The sequence below is a fragment of the Ruditapes philippinarum genome, unplaced genomic scaffold (assembly GCF_026571515.1).
Source record: "Ruditapes philippinarum isolate M1 unplaced genomic scaffold, ASM2657151v2 ctg5017_1_1_1_1, whole genome shotgun sequence".
NCBI classification, from domain to species: Eukaryota; Metazoa; Mollusca; class Bivalvia; order Venerida; family Veneridae; genus Ruditapes; species Ruditapes philippinarum.
In genome coordinates, this window is record NW_026864853.1 from 48002 (window position 1) to 63770 (window position 15769).

General features: G+C 30.5%; 1 protein-coding gene across 2 annotated transcripts in view; it reads right to left on the bottom strand.

Annotated features, from left to right (window-relative positions):
- The window catches only part of LOC132727045 (electrogenic sodium bicarbonate cotransporter 1-like), a 47534-nt gene extending 35264 nt beyond the window's left edge, over positions 1 to 12270 (bottom strand). Inside the window, exons 1-2 of one of the 2 annotated variants that reach the window (XM_060712456.1) lie at positions 12203 to 12270; positions 602 to 841 (exon numbers count right to left, since the gene is read on the bottom strand). In XM_060712456.1, coding sequence (XP_060568439.1) covers positions 602 to 813 — 212 coding nt within the window. In that variant the 5' untranslated portion in view covers positions 814 to 841; positions 12203 to 12270. Of the gene's footprint in view, positions 1 to 601; positions 842 to 10262; positions 10374 to 12202 lie in introns of those variants that run through there. The other variant, XM_060712455.1, reaches the window with a different exon arrangement.
- Between the last annotated feature and the right edge of the window lie 3499 nt (positions 12271 to 15769).

The window sequence follows — 15769 nt, forward strand, 5'->3', positions numbered from 1 at the left end:
TAAGGAAAGATTTCCAGTTTGTGTATATTGTATGTAAGACTTTACATTTTTATTATTTTATATGATCTTCCTTACACATTGGCATTTATTTACCTATATTTCTTATGTATTAGGGAATTAGCTTATTCTCTTTTTTTTATTAAATTCATTTTTTTTATTTGTGACAGGCATTTTATTTAATTTAAAATATCTTAAGCGATCCATGCGTTATTTGACATGTTTGGAAAGTAGTAGATTCAGAAACAAACCTGTATATAATGTATAATGTATATAATGTAATATTAAACAGAAAATTTAAGTTTTTTTTCCATAAATACAGGATTTATTTTCATCTTGTGGTATAAAATTATCATATTTCACTACTGTCACTCATGAAATATTTATTTTCATGCCACTTAATGAAAATTAATCCTGTATATATAGAAAAAAAGCCTTTATTTCTTTGTCTTATAAATTTCAAATTTACTCATTATGTTAAGTCACAATATGGCTACTTTTTGCCATAATTATCATATTAAGAAATTGTTATTTCCTGAATTTGTATATGCCGAATATGCAAATGACCAGATATTCTTATAAGTTTGCGTTGAAAATATTTTACCTCGCCATTTCCTGCCAAACCAGATCACCCTTGTACTCCCGCAATACATCCATCTGTACAAACAATTGGGAACTTTCAAAATCTCCGTTAACAAGAGACGCCACGCGCTCTGTCGCGTGCTCAGCCGCGGTGAAATATTCGTTAAACAAATTTGATTGGTCATCATCATCATTTGAAGTGATGTCAGCAGTGTCATCCAATGTCGTCATCATCAGACGACTATGAGCCCCTGTCCGTATACTGCAATCAATAGTTATTTTATGATTTATTGAGAATATTTATCAATTTTTGTCAAACAAATGCAAAGGTGAAATTTTTCATAAGCAAATACTGATTTACTTCAATATAGATCTACAAATACCATTGTTCTACAAACACCGATGTTCTACAAATACTGTTGTTCTAAAAATACATATGTTCTACCGATAACATTGTGCTACAAACACCATTGCTCTACAAAACCTGTTGTTTTACAAATACCATTGCTCTACAAATACCGTTGTTCTACAAATCAAATACCATTGTTCTACAAATACCATTTTTCTTCATATACCATTGTTCCTCATATACCATTGTTCTGCATATACCATTGTTCTACATATACCATTGTTCTTCATATACCATTGTTCTACATATACCATTGTTCTTCATAAACCATTGTTCTACATATACCATTGTTAAACATATACCTATTGTTCTACAAATACCATTGCTCTACATATACCATTGTTCTACAAATACCGTTGCTCTACAAATACCATTGCTCTACAAATACCGTTGTTCTACAAATACCATTGTTCTACAAACACCATTGTTCTACATATACCGTTGTTCTACATATACGATTGTTCTACAAATACCGTTGTTCTACAAATACCATTGTTCTACATATACCATTTTTCTACAAATACCGTTGTTCTACAAATACCATTGTTCTACAAATACCATTGTTCTACATATACCATTGTTCTACAAATACCATTGTTCTACATATACCGTTGTTCTACATATACGATTGTTCTACATATACCATTGTTCTAAAAATACCATTGTTCTACATATTCCGTTGTTCTACATATACCATTGTTCTACAAATACCATTGTTCTACATATACCGTTGTTCTACATATACGATTGTTCTACATATACCATTGTTCTACAAATACCGTTGTTCAACAAATACCATTGTTCTACAAATACCATTGTTCTACATATACCGTTGTTCTACATATACCATTGTTCTACAAATACCATTGTTCTACATATACCGTAGTTCTACAAATACCATTGTTCTACATATACCATTGTTCTACAAATACCGTTGTTCTACAAATACCATTGTTCTACAAATACCATTGTTCTACATATACCATTGTTCTACAAATACCATTGTTCTACATATACCATTGTTCTACAAATACCGTTGTTCTACATATACCATTGTTCTACAAATACCGTTGTTCTACAAATACCATTGTTCTACAAATACCATTGTTCTACCAAATACCATTGTTCTACAAATACCATTGTTCTACATATACCATTTTTCTACAAATACCATTGTTCTACATATACCATTGTTCTACATATACGATTGTTCTACAAATACCATTGTTCTACATATACCATTGTTCTACATATACCATTGTTTTACAAATACCGTTCTAATACAAATACCGTCGTTCTTAACCCACCATTGTTCTACAAATACCATTGTTCTTTAAACACCGTTGTTTGACAAATACATTGGTCCACAAATAACATTATTCTATAAATATCATTGTTTTACGAATACCATTGTTCTGCAATTCAATTGTTCTACAAATAACGTTGTTCTACAAATACCATTTTTTTACAAAAAAAACATTTTTTACAAATACCATTTTCGACAAATACAATTGTCCTCCAAATTACATTGTTCTACAAATACCATTGTTTTACAAATACCTTTGCTCTCCAAATACCATTGTATTACAAATACCATTGTTATACAAACACCCTTGTTCTACAAATACCATTGCTCAACAAATACGATTGTTTTAATTATATTGCTGTTCTTCAAAGACCATTGTTCTACAAATACAATTATTCTATAAATACCATTGTTCTAAATTTATAATTGTACTACAAATGACATTGTTTCACAAAAACCATTGTTTTAGAAATACCATTGCTCTACAAATACGTCTTTTTAGAAATACCATTGCTCTACAAATACCGTTGTTTTACATATACCATTGCTCTACAAATACCGTTGTTTTACATATACCATTGCTCTACAAATACCGTTGTTTTACATATACCATTGCTCTACAAATACCGTTGTTTTACAAATACCATTGCTCTACAAATACTGTTTTTTTACAAATACCATTGCTCTACAAATACTGTTGTTTTACAAATATCATTGCTCTACAAATACCGTTGTTTTACAAATATCATTGCTCTAGAAATACCGTTGTTTTACAAATACCATTGCTCTACAAGTACCGTTGTTGTACAAATATCATTGCTCTACAAATACTGTTGTTTTACAAATATCATTGCTCTACAAATACTGTTGTTTTACAAATACCATTGCTCTACAAATACTGTTGTTTAAAAAATACCATTGCTCTACAAATACTGTTGTTTTAGAAATACCATTGCTCTACAAATACTGTTGTTTTACAAATACCATTGCTCTACAAATACCTTTGTTTTACAAATACCATTGCTCTATAAATACCGTTGTTTTACAAATACCATTGCTCTACAAATACCGTTGTTTTACAAATACCGTTGCTCTACAAATACCGTTGCTCTACAAATACCGTTGTTGTACAAATACCATTGCTCTACAAATACTGTTGTTTTACAAAATACCATTGCTCTACAAATACCGTTGTTGTACAAATACCATTGCTCTACAAATACCGTTGTTGTACAAATACCATTGCTCTACAAATACCGTTGTTTTACAAATACCATTGCTCTACAAATACCATTGTTTTACAAATACCATTGCTCTACAAATACCGTTGTTGTACAAATACCATTGCTCTACAAATACCGTTGCTCTACAAATACCATTGCTCTACAAATACTGTTGTTTTACAAATACCATTGCTCTACAAATACTGTTGTTTTACAAATACCATTGCTCTACAAATACTGTTGTTTTACAAATACCATTGCTCTACAAATACTGTTGTTTTACAAATACCATTGCTCTACAAATACCATTGTTTTACAAATACCATTGCTCTACAAATACCGTTGTTGTACAAATACCATTGCTCTACAAATACCGTTGCTCTACAAATACCATTGCTCTACAAATACTGTTGTTTTACAAATACCATTGCTCTACAAATACTGTTGTTTTACAAATACCATTGCTCTACAAATACTGTTGTTTTACAAATACCATTGCTCTACAAATACCGTTGTTTTACAAATACCATTGGTCTACAAATACTGTTGTCTTACAAATACCATTGCTCTACAAATACTGTTGTTTTACAAATACCATTGCTCTACAAATACCGTTGTTTTACAAATACCATTGCTCTACAAATACTGTTGTTTTACAAAAACCATTGCTCTACAAATACCGTTGTTTTACAAATACCGTTGCTCTACAAATACCGTTGCTCTACAAATACCGTTGTTGTACAAATACCATTGCTCTACAAATACTGTTGTTTTACAAATACCATTGCTCTACAAATACTGTTGTTTTACAAATACCATTGCTCTACAAATACCGTTGTTGTACAAATACCATTGCGCTACAAATACCGTTGTTTTACAAATACCATTGCTCTACAAATACCGTTGTTGTACAAATACCATTGCTCTACAAATACCGTTGTTTTACAAATACCATTGGTCTACAAATACTGTTGTTTTACAAATACCATTGCTCTACAAATACCGTTGTTTTACATATACCATTGCTCTACAAGTACCGTTGTTGTACAAATATCATTGCTCTACAAATACCGTTGTTTTACAAATACCATTGCTCTACAAATACCGTTGTTTTACAAATACCATTGCTCTACAAATACCATTGCTCTACAAATACCGTTGCTCTACAAATACCGTTGCTCTACAAATACCGTTGTTTTACGAATGCCATTGTTTTACGAATGCCATTGTTATAAGAATACCACTGTTCTACGAATACCGTTGTTTCTTTAAATACCAATGTTCTAGGAATACCATTGTTCTACAAATACTCTATAAAGACATTTGTAGTACAAATACCATAATTGTTTTACAAATACCATTGTTCTACAAGCACTGTTGTTCTACAAATACCATTGCTCTTCAAATACCATTGCTCTTCAAATACCGTTGCTCTACAAATACCATTGTTTTACAAATACCGTTGCTCTACAAATACCGTTGTTTTAGAAATACCATTGCTCTACAAATACCGTTGTTTTACATATAACATTGCTCTACAAATACCGTTGTTTTACAAATACCATTGCTCTACAAATACCGTTGTTTTACAAATACCATTGCTCTACAAATACCGTTGTTTTACATATACCATTGCTCTACAAATACCGTTGTTTTACATATACCATTGCTCTACAAATACCGTTGTTTTACATATACCATTGCTCTACAAATACCGTTGTTTTACATATACCATTGCTCTACAAATACCGTTGTTTTAGAAATACCATTGCTCTGCAAATACCGTTGTTTTAGAAATACCATTGCTCTACAAATACCGTTGTTTTAGAAATACCATTGCTCTACAAGTACCGTTGTTGTACAAATATCATTGCTCTACAAATACCGTTGTTTGCCATACACTATTGTTCTACAAATACCGTTGTTTTCCATACCCCATTGTTCGACAAATACTATTGTTCTGCAATTCCATTGTAATACAAATATCAATGTTTTACAAATTTCAGTGTTCAAATAAGTTACATTGTTCTACAAATATCATTTTTCTTGGAATTCGGTTGTTCTATAAATACCTGTACAGTTCGTTAAATAGAGTGTAGATATAAGTTACCAGCACTCTAGTTTCTTTAGGTGATAAAAATAGAGCACGCTTGTTGATTGGCTAATTCTTTTATCTAACTTTTTTTAGATTAACTTATTGTGACGGTAGGGAATGGGATAATGATAGAAAAGTCATATGCAGATGTCCGTTCATTGGTTACTTTTTTCTGCAGTTTCATATTGTGACAACAGGGAACGTGTTTGTATGTTTGACTATGATACAAAAAAGAAAGGTAATAAAAACACTCGACTATCTGATTAATACTCGGGGCTACACCCCTTCGTACAAATCAGATAGCCTCGCGTTTCGAGGTTCTTTCTATTATAATATTATCAAGGTAAAACGTATTAAAATTGGACAAGTTGTAAGATTATAATGTTATGCGGTCACTTTACAAGTAAGATAAACTTTGTGTAAAATCTGTTATCTATGTGTACAATTGTGATAGAGACATTTTACAAGTAGATGTAATGTCACAAGTTTGTGCTCTTTTTATAAACATAATCAGTGGCGTACATACCGATACGCCAAATACGCACGGGCGTATGAAAAGAAAAAAAAAAGAAAATTTCAAATCGGGCATAGATCGATCAACATATTTGTAGCTCCTAATTGATTCTTTATGTATGCTGAGGATGTTTCCTAATTCGAAAATGTGTTACCTATTTTGATAATGTGTATACACAATTTTAGTGTGAATTGATCTATCGTTGTTTCAGTCTGGAATCCATGTAATAAAAGTTTTATGGAGGTATCGTTTAAATTATCTTAAGATTTTAATTTATAATATCCTACTGTATGCGGATTCTATTAAGGACTCCGAAAACAAAAATGTTCGGCCTTTCTACAGAGCCACGGAATGACGAACACAATGTAAAAAAAATATGATATGAATAATTTCTTTGGAAATTTCTCTTTCTGCAGATTGAATCATTGAGTTATCAAAATAATCAATGTTATAATGCAAATTAACCCAAATAATGATTATAAAAAGTCAAATTCATTTACAATCATCTTTCCCGCAGAATCAAAATCAATGAAAACTGAACATTTATTTCATTATTTTACATTTATATGCAAAATTAAGTCTTGTCTGCAACTTGACATCTGTAGCACAATGGAAGGGAGTTGACAATACATGTATGTAATTCTTTTTTTTTATATTTAACCTTATAGTTATAGTCTAAGTTATTATATCATTTCTAAGTTAGTAACATTCTTTCATCTTATATCAATTTTATTCAAAACCATTGCCCACATCTATCGTCCCAAACCATAGTCAACTTATATTTATTTGACCTAAAAATATATCAATATATAAAGTTATTTCTACCGTCTTATTTTATTGACTATATAAATAAATTGCAACCTACTGTAAACAATGATATATATAGTCTCATCTATACATATTGAAGTACGTTATTATGACGTTAACGTCATTAACATTTGGAGTGCGCCGCTATCTAGAATTTAATATTGTTGCTATGTAGAATTAAATATTGTTGTCATATAAGAAGCTACTAACATGAGTTTTTCTGTGTTTATTTGTTATTTATTCTTCTAAGCAATGTAAGAATCTCAAATGTATTTTACGCAACAATGAAAGTCCACGAATTTTTGGATAACCCCCGTACATAGTCTCATCTATACATATGAAACATAGATAAATATACAATGAGAACAACGTATACCTATATAAGAGATAATAAGACACGTCATGTCCCGATTCTTTTATTTTCACCGACTTCTGATTATATACCAACATGCTTTTATGTGCGTTAGTCATTTAACAATGTACTGAACTAATTTAAACATTTCGGATGAAAATTGAAACAAATTAGTTGAGAAAAACATTGTTAAAGATAAAAATTATTTTCTTTAACATTGACATAATGCGCATTTGGAAATACTTTTACAGGACTTAAATGATCACGCGATACTACAATTTAGATGTGAATACGATAACCTATTGTTACACAAAAACATTTAAGCTATTTTGTTTGTATTATCGTTATACAGATCATTTTAAATAATATTTTCCTTATATATATATCTCATGTTACGGTATGGTGAAACCAAAGAAAATTAACAAGGAAAAAGACTTCTTAGACCCATCTTCATAACTATAGAGACAACTGGCTATGTTTAGTTTTTTTCTGATACACGGTAGTAAATAACTTTTTATGAATCATTTAAGCCAGTGTAAAATCTAGACTGTGCAATTTCTCTTACATTCAATACATGTACTTGATGTTACTTTCATAACTATAGAAAAAGACAATTTTTAAGTAGTACAATCCCTGGTAATAGCAAAGAGCTATCTTTGATATAAGTCTCGACCAAAGACCTGACATACTCAAAATAAGCCAAGGTACGCCCCAGTAAAGCATATTTTCCTTGATTATATCTCACGTTAAGTTATAGTGAAACAAAAGAGAATAACAAAGAAAAAACTAAACTTGTTACAAAAGGAAATAAAACCCATCTTTTTTACAAGAGAGACACCTGGCTATGTTTTGTTTTTGTAAAAGCAAATATTTTTGAACTATTTAAAACAGTGTACACGTTAGACTACTTGTTATTTCTATTACATTCAGTTTATGTACTATTTTCATAACTATAGATAAAGACAATAGTAGTACAATTAGCTAAAATATCCCCTAAATCCTTAGTTAGTGCATATAGCTATATTTGATATATAAGTCTCTGGCGATCCTTCGACCAAAAACCGGCACTCGGCGTACACTCATAATAAGCAGAGGTACGCCCCTGATAATATCCGTCAGTGTGTTACATGCCAGAATAAAATAAATTATTTTCAGGAAACTCATTTAAGTTTAAGAAATTCCAACCAGATCATGATATCAATTCTGAATTATTCTATTTAAATATTCGTATACATACGTGGTTATAATATGTCTGAATAAAATAAAGTGTTACTATATCTGCCTGAAGATGTAAAATTAAACCGTGTTTTTTTCTTTCCTTTAGTTTGGTGGAGTTGTGCTTTAAGGGCCATGTCAATGCGAGTCGGCACTTGCTTTAACATTCTTAGAAACTTATCCATATTATACCCAAATTTATTAATAAATTCGACTTTATTTACAAATTTGCAACATTTACGCATCAAGTGTGTCTTCAATTGAAAGTGTCGGCATGGCCGAGTGGTTAACGCATCGGACTAGTAATCTGATAATCGCTTGCCGAATGGGTTCAGGCGCAAGTCGTTTTTTCCTTGAGAAAGAAACTTTACACTTATGGCTCAGTTCTGGTTCAAGAAACGGATTCGAAAGTGTGTCTATAAGCTAATAGCTTCCTACACAATCGAAGTAAAATAAATTCTGTATTTAAACCAATAATTGAAACGGTTTGATGAAAAGTTTTTTAACTATAAATTAAATCTATCTATTTATTTTTCAATAATGGTTTATGACATAAAACTTAATGAAGTAATGGTTAATAAAATATTGGTTAATGAAATAATGGTAAATGAATAAATGTTAATGAAGTAATGGTTAGTGAAATAATGGTTAATAAAACATGGTTAATAAAATTATGGTAAATGAAATAAAATTAGGTGAAATAGTGGTTAATGAAATAATGGTTAGTGAAATAATGTTAATGAAATAGTGCTTAATGAAATATAAGTTAATTAAATAATTGTTAATGAAATTAAGGTTGGTGAAATAGTGGTTAATGAATTAATGGTTCATGAAATCATGACTCATAAAATAATGCTTAATGAAAAAAAGTTAATGAAATAAAGGTTAGTGAAATAAAGGTCAGTGAAATAAAGGTTAGTGAAATAAAAGTTTATAAAATGATGGTTAATAAAATAAAGGTAAGTGAAATAATGGTTAATGAAATAAAGGTTAATGAAGACATGGTTAATGAAATAATGGTAAATTAATTGATGGTTAATTAAATAAAGGTTAATGAAAAAAATTTAATGAAATATAAGTTAATAAAATAATTGATAATGAAAAAAAGATTAGTGAAATAATTGTAAATGAAGTAATGGTTAATGAAGTAATTGTTAATGAAGCAATGGTTAATGAAACAATGGTTAATGATATAATGGTTCATAAAATTAAAGGTAAGTGAAATAAAGGTTAGTGAAATTATGGTTAATGAAACAATGGTTAATGAAATAATGGTTAATGAAACAATGGTTAATGAAATATAAGATAATGAAATATATGTTAATGAAATAATGGTTAAGGAAATAATGGTTTATGAACAATGGTTAATGAAATAATGGTTAATGAAATATAAATTAGTGAAATAATGGTTAATGAAATAATTGTTAATGAAATATAAGTAAATGAAATAATGGTTAATGAAACAATGGTTATTGAAATGTTAATGAAATAATGAGTTGATATAATAATGGTTAATAAATTAATGGTTAATGAAATAATCGTAAATGAAAAACAAATGTTCGATATAGGACACAATTTTGCTTAATTGAAGATATTTATAGACAAAAATATAGCATGTTTAAAATCTTACCTTTATCATAAACTGACCATTCTTTACTTAATCAACTAAATACAAAATTATATATACATGAATATATGTAATAATTATAGTTATGCCTGATAATGTAGGAAATTATAGATCTATATAATATTATCATCCTACCCTGTGGTCTAGATTCGCAGTCCTTTTTCTTTAAAATCCTAAACTAACTACAGTTTGCAGTATTTAACTAATCGCTTTTTAAATCAAAATTTATGTACGGCTGATTGTTAAGATAAACGTAAGAAATGAAAGTTTTAACTTTGAATATGTAATTAGATGATGAAAATTTCAACCAACATAAATAAAATAATCTTATCTAGGCAAATAATCTAATGTGATGGCTTAGCGACCCGCCATCACTTAAAATATCACAGTTGTCAATAAAATATAACTTTCATATAAACTCAAAACATGCCCATGTAAACAAAATTAAATGAACTTCACAAAAACTTGGTTATCAAATGTTGACATATAAAATTTTACCTACAGTTAATTTAATCATAATTGGCAAAGATGGGCCTACATCTTACCGGATTTCTTTTTTTCATATTGCAACACAAAATTATATGAAATAGTTAAAAAAAGATCTATTTGCAACAAAATCAGGTTTTTTTTATACTTTCACGAATATCATAAAATAAAACTGATATATTATGCAGACACGTTAAAAGTCTTGCATTTAGTTGAACATTATAAAACATAAATGATTAATCAACTGTACTTGAACAAGATTTAAAGATTGTTTAAATTATGTTTGAATTTTCTGTGTGAAATCTACTTAAAGTTTGCATATTTATTGCCACCAGTCATGTTATATTTAAATGATTGATAATATCAAAATTAATTCGGTAAAGAGACCATTTTATTGGAAAATTAAGTAGAGATAAAATAATTGACAATTCAACAAAATAACTTGTAAAAGGGGCAAGGCAGTTTGACAAGGTTTTTCCTCCGGTTGTATCTGTAATTTGTGACTTGATTAATTAGAAACTACAAAAACGATTGATAAGCTCGAAAAAATATAACTAGACCTCGCGGTTTACAAACCAGTTCTGTGTCCTGTCAGAAGATCATTGTTTCGAAAGTACAAACATGAAAATATGCGGTTTGCAAGAACCATTAGACTACAGTGCAACCTCCCCAAACGGTCAGCTCTCACAAACAGCCACCTCCTTACAACAGCCAGGTTTAATTCTCCGAAATAGTTTTTTACAATATAATTCAACTCTTACCAACGGTCACCTCTTACCTCCGGCCAACAGCCACTTATTTTCCTTACAAAGGAAAAAATACCTCTCGGACGGCCAGCAATGCTGTGCAATTTTTACGGTATCATATTTTTCCCTATGGTATCTTTAATTAAACCAATACATGTACATCATATATATGTATAGATGTACCAACTTCATTCTGTAAGTGAAGACCACGAACCTTGTGACATGAAAACTTGTTACATTTTTTAATTAAAGTTAAAATGAAATATGAATGAACAGAGAAAACATTGTTTATTGTATATTTTTTCTACTTCTTCTCTTTAATAAAAATTCTGGCTTGACCAGGACGTCGATGTTTCGTTTAACTGAAAATGGTGAAAAAGCTTGGAATTAACCGAAATTAAGTTTCCCCATGTTAAAACATAGCTTTACACATTATTATGAAGCAAAATTATTGTTTTGTGGCATTTTTGTTATTATATTTTTGCATTGACTTCATTACTGGTTTAAGATTTAACTTAACGGATGACAAATAACATGCTACATTTTTTCTGCTTTTAAGGTTTTAAACATTTTTTTTAAATCCCTTACTTCGTGAAATTCTTTATTTAACATTGCTTTTCAGTGATTGCCTGGTCACAGTTGATTCATAATTCATGATACTGTGAAACCCGTGATACAGAACCCCTTCCATCAGTTACCATTTTCTAAACATATTTTTATATACAATACATTATATAGAAAGTTTATTTCTAATGACACATCTAAAACTTGGACATCTCCATGTACAATGATTATATCTAATGAGTATGAACTATAATATATGTGAAGAAAACATTCACGCACCTGCTGAGTAAATTGAACGCTAATTCCTTGTAAAATCCTTCAGGGATATTACTTTAAATCAAGAAGAGATCTAGATATATTAGAAACGCCATCTGTATTTATATAGCATTCATAAGGAATAAATTTAACACGACATTTTTGATATTTCAGCATTATTTATTGCATTAACAAGTGCTACTTCGTGTATGGTAGCCCAACTACATATCGTCAACATATAATATTTACATTACTTTTAAAAGATTATATGATTTACTAAACTTACCGTCAACTTAAGGGGATCAACATTTTGATGACGAATTAAATGAGTGAAACATCAAAGAAATGATGACGTCACGTGCTTATATTGTGATTTATCGCCACAATGAAATCAGTGCACGGGTAAGTTACAAAATATGACTAAATAAAATAAGGACACACTTTGACGTGATTAAGAATAATTTTGCATTATCAGCAGTTCGTTAAAAAAACTGGTTCACGTTTGAAGTGATTTATAACTCACGTGATCAACATAATATACGAGTACATTGTATATCATCACTTAAAGTGAATTGGTCTATAATGGTAGGTTTGTAATACAATAAATAATTATGTTGATAGTATTTGGTATTATAGACATAATGACAAACCACGAAAATATAGAGAAAATAAGAATTTGTAAAGAAAGTCCAAAACGGCAAAATTGAAACGTTGCATGCTCGGTTTGACGGAGTCTATTCATGGACGGTACTGTCTAGTGCAAACTACCGTCCACGCCCCCTAGCACCGTCTTAAGCGAAATTCAACATGTAACATGAGATTGGAAAATATTGAATTTAGAAACATCAGCATATGTGTTCATAAGTCGTGCTGTTGCAAGTGTGAGATACATGATCCGATAGTATGTATCTTTAAATAGCAGATAATAAAATGTTCTATAACAAAACGTCATTATTCATCATATGAATATTCATACAATACCACATAGATCTTTATCAACATTTTTTCGTACAATATTTAACAAGAATATCCTAATGATATATTTTTATTGTTTTTATCAATTTTTGAAATACTTCTGGTTAACATGCCCATTGCAGGCTTATCCACTTTAAGAATTTCTTATAATTATTGCATGCTGATAAACTAATAGTAAATGTTTACAAAGGATTATTTCTTTTTATCTTGATGTAATTCTGGAGAACGTGATAAAATTATATTTTGATATTTCTCACAAACGCCTTTTGTTTTAGTAACGTAAATCTGCACTATCATTTAATGTCCCAACTTCATGGTGAGGGAGAGGGGCAACACGAATATGCTTAACATTTATATAACATTAATAACAAATCTAAAACTTAGTCACACATTACTGCTGCTGATGTTGTTGATGTTATTGCTGTTGTTGTTGTTGTTGCTGTTGTTGCTGCTATGGCTGCTGCTGTTGTTGTTGTTGTTGCTGTTGTCTTTTAGTGTTGTTGTAAAAAAAATCGATATCTAATTATGCTTGTATAGGTGTACTAAATCCTCAAATACACTGGCTGATCCTTTGTTGAAATGCATCTTTTTTCAATCTGAATACGGCATATTTATGTTCAACAAACGACTTGCAACAACAAAAATAACAAAAATGACAATTTCTTTCTGTGCTGTAGTAGAAGAAGTGGTTGTAGTAGAACAGGACGCAGAACAATTGTTATTGTATTTGTTGTTGTTTTTGTATTTGTTGTTGTATTTGTTGTTGTACTTGTTATTGTATTTTTTATGTTGTTGTTGTTGTCGTCGTCATTTTTGTTGTTGTTGTTGTCTTTAATGTTCTTATAATGTTCTATTATTGCGGAGGTTGGTGATATGTTCATACAAATTTCTCATTTTCTCGACGGATGCTTCCTTTGAGTTTCATTTCAATATCTTAAAATATTATGTAAATAAAAGCTGCCATGTTCTTTTTTTATGAAAGTTGGTAATATGTTTATCCAGATTGCTCTTTTTCTCAACGGATGCTACTTTTATTTCGATATCTTATTATGTTAATATAAGTGTTCTCAAATCTTCCAATGCACTGACGGACCTTTTGTTGACAAATTGTTTGTTACAAATGGTATATATCATCATTAACAATAACAAGAGCGTCAAGTTCATTCAGTACTTCAGTATTCCGAATCAAGTTTTTTTCTATGCCAGGAGGACCACTTCTAACACGTCAAAAATGGTTCACTAAATTTCCATTTAACTGGTTTGAACAAAAAGAGTAACAAGCAATGTTTAAGAATATGTTAGTGTTTGTTAGTCAGCATTATTAAAATTAAATCTGTATGGCCCGGCGCAGCAGCTCGACACATTTAATGGAATTAATACTGAGTTAGTTGTTGAAATTGTGTTTATTTTATTCCACTAAGTTGTCATCAAATACAATCGAAACGAGTAGCACGGTAGGTAAACAGACCATGATATCTTATAATAAATCAAATCGAAGGAAATCATTTAGCGCATACGGTGTTTAACATAATTAGTTCAAACATATTTTATTTAGCAAATTTACAAGCATTTATCATTTAACGTCACAAACTATATGGATTTGAAAAACAAGCATAACACTTATATTAATTCCTTTCCATGAATTTCCGTCTTAATTATTTCATAAGCGCTTGTTTTACATTTGAATTTTTCTGATCTTTATTAACAAAATGTCGATCATTTTATATGGTTTTAACTTCTAATCCGTTTTGCTTTTTTTAAAGGGAGAAGAAGATAATAATAAAAAAGACGTTGGAAATGCTGTGTCGGGAATTATGAATTAAAACGCCTTGATGCTTCAATGAAGCCCGGGACGAGTGTGAACAGAATGAGATTTAAGTTCTTACTTAAACGATCACTGCCGAAAAGAAGATAATTAAGGTAGAATGTTAAAAAGTTGCTGACGTATGTTGTAATACCTAAGACAACTAAGCAGAAAGTGAGACACAGTTTTAATAGCACCACATGTATACATAGGAGATGAGATTTAGTTTCTTCTATGCAAACCAAAATTTAAAAAATTACACCCGAGTCAGAGTTTGTGTTTGAAAGTACTTTCTGTGAATGTTTTTTTACATGTTCAGGGAAAGAATTCCACTGGCTAAGGATGACTGACCGAGTTACACGCGGTTTTACACAGATAAAGTAACATAAAACACACTTTGATCAGTAGAGGGGTGTGCCATTAAGAGTTGAAATCAGAGCCGTCATTAAGTACCTCTGTACGAAATGGATGTCCCCAAGGAAATCTATGAAGACTTCATGGATACACTTGGGAAGGAGCCCCCTTCCTAGAGCACTGTAAAAATTGGGCTGCTGAATTTAAGAGGGGCGGGGAGAGCATTGGAGATGATGAGCGGCCTGAGCGGTCAAAAAAAGCCACCAACGATGAAACTGCCGAAGCTGTGCACGATCTGGTCATGTGCGACAGACGGCGAGACCTGTGAAGCTTTGCTAGGGAAGTGGGTATAAGCTTTGGTTCAGTTCAGGCAATTCTGGACAGATGTCTATAGCATGTCAAAGGTTTTCGCTAGAAGGGTCCCCAGTCAGTTGACTGACGACTAGAAACAGAAAAGG